The sequence below is a fragment of the Olea europaea genome, chromosome 10, assembly GCF_002742605.1.
Source record: "Olea europaea var. sylvestris chromosome 10, O_europaea_v1, whole genome shotgun sequence".
NCBI classification, from domain to species: domain Eukaryota; kingdom Viridiplantae; phylum Streptophyta; class Magnoliopsida; order Lamiales; family Oleaceae; genus Olea; species Olea europaea.
Genome location: NC_036246.1, coordinates 9,720,201 through 9,726,389, shown reverse-complemented (window position 1 = coordinate 9,726,389; position 6,189 = coordinate 9,720,201). Strand labels below are relative to the sequence as shown.

The 6,189-nt window shown below is 32.5% G+C and overlaps 1 protein-coding gene across 3 annotated transcripts; it reads right to left on the bottom strand.

Annotated features, from left to right (window-relative positions):
• Positions 1-455: 455 nt before the first annotated feature.
• Positions 456-5,072, bottom strand: LOC111401178 (mechanosensitive ion channel protein 2, chloroplastic-like). 3 transcript variants are annotated; one of them, XM_023028793.1, is made up of 8 exons: positions 4,850-5,072; positions 3,602-3,783; positions 3,448-3,507; positions 2,600-2,757; positions 1,793-1,916; positions 1,581-1,678; positions 1,392-1,505; positions 456-564 (listed from the first exon to the last, which is right to left on the bottom strand). In XM_023028793.1, exons 2-8 carry the CDS (start codon positions 3,677-3,679, stop codon positions 471-473), a joined length of 726 nt encoding a protein of 241 aa, XP_022884561.1. In that variant the 5' UTR covers positions 3,680-3,783; positions 4,850-5,072; the 3' UTR covers positions 456-470. The 3 variants fall into 3 exon arrangements, with proteins under 3 accessions (XP_022884561.1, XP_022884562.1, XP_022884563.1); XM_023028794.1 differs by having other exon boundaries at positions 3,602-3,769; positions 4,850-5,062; XM_023028795.1 differs by having other exon boundaries at positions 3,602-3,765; positions 4,850-5,062.
• Positions 5,073-6,189: the final 1,117 nt, after the last annotated feature.

Genomic DNA, 6,189 nt, shown 5'->3' with positions numbered 1-6,189 from the left:
AAACAAGAAAGGAAAAATATCAATGAGTAAAAATAACAAAACACTGATTTGCTTGTGATGTAGCCAATAATCTGTTTTAAAAGCTGTTACTTAGAGTTGGCACTGAAATCAGGATAGATTAGTAATTTACTTCTTAATATTAATCTTAACTACATAGATGATAATACGATGACATTTAAACCTGTGTATCTTGATTCTTATAAGGTAGGGAACAAACAGAGAGATTGGGAATAGAAGGCCTCAAATAAAAGGCAATAAAAGCAAGAAATTTGTTGGTACGCTATCATATGGATGCTCACTTGATTACATTTTGCTACCTGGAATCTTTACTTCAATCAATTAACAATAAAAGCCAAAGCTGGGAAGCCACAGCAAAAAACTATTTGGTGGCATTTATAAGTCCAAATCTCGTTTGCAGATAATCAATATTAAAGGGTGAGAACACTTGAATCGTAAAATTGATGGAGAAATCACATAGCATGATGCAAAGAGTAGGAATATACATTTCTAGTATCAGCAGGGCCATTTGTCTCCATGAAGAATTTTTGTGCTTGTTGAATTACACTGCATAAGAAGATCCAAAGATTGCTCAGTCCTAAAAAGCTAATTGTTTCGTAAAAAACTAAATACAAATAATATGGGAGGATAAGGAAGAGTTAAATGAAATTATGTGTAAAATATATATATATATATATATGTAATTAAACAATTACATATATGACATAATAAGAAGTACAGTTCCTATGTTGAAGATTCAGATTTATTAAAAAGATAATATGAAACAATTTAATCCAGAGAAATGAATAGCACAAAACACTGAGCCTTATACATGCATCACCATCAAAGTGCCAAAGTAACTTGAGTGGCCACCTTTTCCCTAAATGCAAAAAGGGTAAGGAATATAAAAAGGTTTAAAAATGTAAAAACTAAAGCTCATTAACATTATACTCTACACCATCATCTACTCCAAGATTTGCAATTTTTCTCTTGTATGGTCATAAATACTTTATATAGTTACTGAAGTGTACTTTATGGACACATGCATACATCTAAACCATCTATCTTCATGTATATTTGTGTGCATGCACATGATGCACGTATGTCTGTAGGTTTTTTTGAGAAGTATATTCCCATAAAAAGGACAACGAAAACTAATAAAACATTCAGCATGGATGGGCATTGAGGCTTGACTTTGTGTGCAGAACCATTCCAAACAGAAAACATAACAATAATGACATGAAATGCTATGTCACATTTATATCAAACCCAGTTCAAACAGGGAAGCATAGCCACTGCCTAATGCAAGAAAATTCTCCAGACATTAACATCAGCAAAGAAATCTTTGTCAGTTCATCACGTTTGGAAGATGAAACGTTGTAAATTTCACTAACCTTGATAAGCAATAAGCAAAAGCCAAAACTGTTGACAAGGATCTGAAAAAATTAAGGAGACGCTGCTTGACAACTTGACTAGCTTCTGTTGGAAGAACCATTGGATCCAATGCTCTGTAAGATATTCACTTTTCTTCAGTATATTATGAGTTATTTGATATGATACTCTTGTTTCAGAAGAAATATGACCTGCAGATGAAGATTGCTCCAGTCCATAGCAGCAAAGGTTGAACATAAGATGTCAAAACATGATATGTGCTACTCCTTTTCCAACTACTATCACTCTTCTGTAGGACATTATGAGATAATAGAGCTCAAATTAGTATATGACATAAATATATAAATAACAAATTATTCATGAACAGAACTATAGAGCAAATTGGAATTGGAAAGGCACATACATGGAGCAATAAGTTTCTGCTTTGACACACGATCGGGCCAAGTCCCCATATTGCAAAAACAATGATACCAACTGCTGAAGCCAATTTGATAACGAGAGGACTTCCTTGTGAAGGATGAAATGATCTACATAACAAAGCTATTAAGCTTGCATGAAATTGACAAAAAAATGGAAAATATTATAATCTTGAACATGATATTCGGAGCTGCTTGCTAAGACATTATAAAATTCCAGAATGCCAAAATGTCAAAATATAGTACCGACAAGCATTTTGACTCAACTTATGATTTCATGACACTTGTTTTGACCTTGTTTATAGTTTTATGAGGTAAGTAAGAGTTCTTCACAATTAGAGGATACTTCAGCATACATGAAAGTCAAAAAGTCTTCATCTCTTAAAGCCTTAACTTCCACTCGGATTAATATAGTCACTGATTCTCTTTCCTTCAAATCGACATTGCTTTCGAGACATCCCTTATTTTCATCTAATTATGCATTTCATAACGGGACAATAGTTCTTTTTCATTTTAAACAATTATAAGGAATCTAGCTACTTTAGATTCCCTTATGACCTTAATGTATCTTTCTAAACCGGTAAATTTGTGCAGTTTTTCTCGTAACCACATATAAAACATGAAAGAAAAATTAAGAGATGTAGTTGGCACATGGAATTAGTAAAAGTTCAAAGCCACCAAATTACAAGGGTTATAGAACATATGTCAGTACAAATTAAATCTCAGCAACATAACCCAGGCTATGGGAAAATGCACCCTATAATTCAGGTAGGTAGTTCAATAAAAATAGTTACCTTGCTAGAGTTAGAGTGGCATTCTTTACATAGGTAGCATCCCACGAAGGGCCTGGTTTTATAAAAGAGTGGCACTTGAACTGATGATATCTACCTGGGACAGTGTATTCTCGTTTGTCCCTAGTCTTCAAAAAATATGCACTCCAAGAATTCTGTCTCTACAATGAAAAAAAGAAACATTGTCAACGTGTCCCTACAAAGATTGAACATGTTAGAGCTTCATGAATAAAAAGATGATGTAACCAGAAACTTATTTTGTTGTCAAAAATAGCAACCAGAAAAAATAATCAACCAGATCCGCATTCATCCAATATATAAATTACCAGAAAAGACTAACCAGCTTACGATAAATGCCAATCACAACAATTTCAATTTTCTTTACTTCTTGTAATTACTTCCCCACCCCCTAACCCCGGCGCAGGAGGCAGGAAAAGTTCCGAAGGATATTCAGTACTTTCAGAAGACCAATTGGGATAAAACAATGAAAGTAAGAGCAGTGACTTCATTTCTTTGTTTGTTTTTATTTGAAACGCAAGGAAAGCTACAACATCTGCAGCCTATTTTTGTGGTCGTCCCTGCTTTATATTCTAGAAGAGTTGACTGAATAAAATCCAATATGCTATATAGATGACAGAAAGTAAAGGAACCATTGCAACCAATTCATGAAACATAGCAAACTACCTCCAGATTATTTTGAGAGAGCTACAGTTTACACAATGTCTATTCTAATCTAATTAGAAGACTGTCAAGTATGAATAGAATAAAACTAAAAACATCTTAAGATTTAAATGTGAAGTTGTAAGGATTCATGTATGAAAACGGCAAGATCCATATTTCTCCTACCATACCAGTGAAAATGTTGATAGATTAGTGTCCAATAAACATAATTGGCCTTCTCCTGTTGTATTCTGCATTTAGCCATATGATAGTGTTGTCAGCAATGAGAGAAAACATTAGTTACATAAGTTAAACCGTGATTGATTCAAGCTTTGACATTTTTACCTGAAATCGTTTGCTGCGTTCATGGTTCTTGCAAATTCCCAATTGAAGGGATAGTTGCAAAGAACCAGAAACAGCCATTATTTGATAAAAGTATGTGGCAGCAAAAGATGATGATGCTACTCAGCAGAAGTCTTCATAAACTTCAATTGGACAATGGCATAAGACTGACTAAAACCAAGAGTCTTGCATTATTAATGCATGTTGTAGAAAAATAAACATATTAGAGTTGCCATTCATTAATCATCACCTGAAGCTAAGATGAAATAGAAATTCAAAGACAGAAATGTCAAAATAAAGTAATGGTGTGTGAAATGAAGCCCAATACTATCAAGCGGTGAAAACTGAATTCGCTTTCAACTACCAGACCGTAGCCAAATAAACAGTGTTCTGAAAACCAGACCAACCAGACTGGTTCAAACAGCAAAACGGGGAACCGGTTCGGTTACAGCCTCAGGAGAGGATAGTAAAAAAGCTGGGATGAAATCTTATAAACTGGCCGGTTCAACCGGTAACCAATCAGCTAGTTTATCCTGTTGTTGTTTTAGAATAAAAAATGAAAAGAAAAACGAAGAAAGAAAAAAATTTCTTAAGGAGAAATTCAGCTTTGACATAAATGGATATGTGTTTTATGAATATCATTGACATCATATAACCTTAATGTTTGGTTATGATAAGATGGTGATTTTTATTATTAATAAAAGATTAACTTATTACTTTTTTTTACCTCCAGTTCGATATTGGCCTTTCGACATTGATCCTAAAGATATCAAAGCCAACTTGCATTTTTGTCAATCGATAAATATTCACAGCCATTAAAATTGACAGTGCTGAAACAGATTATGGGTAATGATTGGCGTAAAAAGGTACAATTCTAAAAAATTCCCCAAAGATATGGCAACTGTTAACAGAGGACGGCCCAACCACATGCAAACCTCTATCAGAAGTCACTGACTATTTAAAAATGTAATTGAAGTTCACTAATACCAAATATAATCCCTCCTAAAAACGAAAAGGGGGCGTTCAGTAGTAATTTATACTACGTTTTCTTTTCATAAAACTAGTCTAATAACAAATTCTAAATCGAATAGCCGAAAAATTACTAGCCCTAGTGCACTTTCACATGAAACATAAAAGAAAATCTGTACGATCACCGCGGGAAAATTATTTATATAAAAAGGAAACAGCGCTATAAATTCGAATTGATTCACAACAATCAAGGTGAAATGGTAGGAGACGAAGTCTTCTTACCTGAAATAAACTGCTGCAAACAGATAACACGAAAAGAAGGTTCGTCTGGCGGTAGGGTGTCAATTGAAGACGCGGCGATAATAGAATTTTGTAGGTAGGGGGTGATGGTGGTGGTGCCGCCGCCGCCGAAAAAAGAGACTTGGTTGCTGCACGTGGCGACGCTGTTTGATGTATCTACAGAACGTGAGGTTCATCTTTTCTTTCTATAAAAAAAATTGCCAGCCATAAATAATAATAGGAAAATGAAATTAATTAAGGAAAAATGAATTAGCAAAATACAAATAAAAGAATGAATTTGGTTATTCTGTTTCTGTTATTGTCTATGTATCTATACATAATTATTTATTAATCTCATCGTGTTTGTATAGAATAGTATTGCAAAATATTAATAAGTTAAAAAGAAAAAGAAACTAAAATTAAAATGACATATTATGATTGTAATTTATTTAGATATATCAGATCTTTCAAATAAAAATAACAAATACACAGTATAATGGAAAAAAATAATTATAAACGGTATAATTTGAAATTATACTTGTGAATTCAAGTCTCGTTAGAATAATTTGATAGATTATGCTACATGTACATTATATTATCCATCAGGATTGTCCATAATGTACAAATGACAACATGATTAAAAAGTTGAAAAATAATTTTTTCAACCCTCCAATCATGGAATTTTATATGTACATTATGGACACTCTTATGGATTACGTAATGTACATGTAGAATTATTCTAATTTGATACTTGTTTTTCGTATTTGACTATTGTTTGGTCAATTTATATTTGAAATTTCAGCATAATAATTTCTTAATATAATATTCACAAATTTGAAAAATCTACGCTATATTCTCCATTGGAAACTATTGTATTTGTCATATTTTTACGGGTAAATTAAGATTTCATATGATATGGTTATGGATCATTAACTTTCAAAATTGTGATTTTGGATTTACAACCTAGTTAAACGGAGTAAATAATGTTATTTATGATGAAAACTATCGATTGTCATTTTACGTGGCATATATGTGACTATCTGTGATCTGGTGTATGAGACAGTAAAAAAATATCACATTAAACCCCACCCCCCCCCCCCCCAAAAAAAAAAAAAAAAAAAAAACATTGCCTTACCCCAAATAATAAGAGAATTAAACTATTTGTACACACAAAGTGTACACCTTGATTGAAACTCTTTATATGTCAAAAAGTTGACATTTGGTAAACCAATGTGTCAACATTTATGTGCATGTAGTGTAATAAAAGGGACGGAAATTTCTTGAACCATTCAAGTCTTTTTATTAAATTTTATTTTTATGTGTTTTAACTTAATCATATTTTA

Excerpts from the sequence above, each read along its gene's own strand:
- LOC111401178 (XM_023028793.1), bottom strand. The coding sequence starts at position 3,679 with ATGGCTGTTTCTGGTTCTTTGCAACTATCCCTTCAATTGGGAATTTGC. Across the intron at positions 3,508-3,601 it reads AACGCAGCAAACGATTTCAG|AATACAACAGGAGAAGGCCA; the intron begins GTAAAAATGTCA and ends GGCTAAATGCAG. Across the intron at positions 565-1,391 it reads TTTGCTTATTGCTTATCAAG|TGTAATTCAACAAGCACAAA; the intron begins GTTAGTGAAATT and ends CTTCTTATGCAG.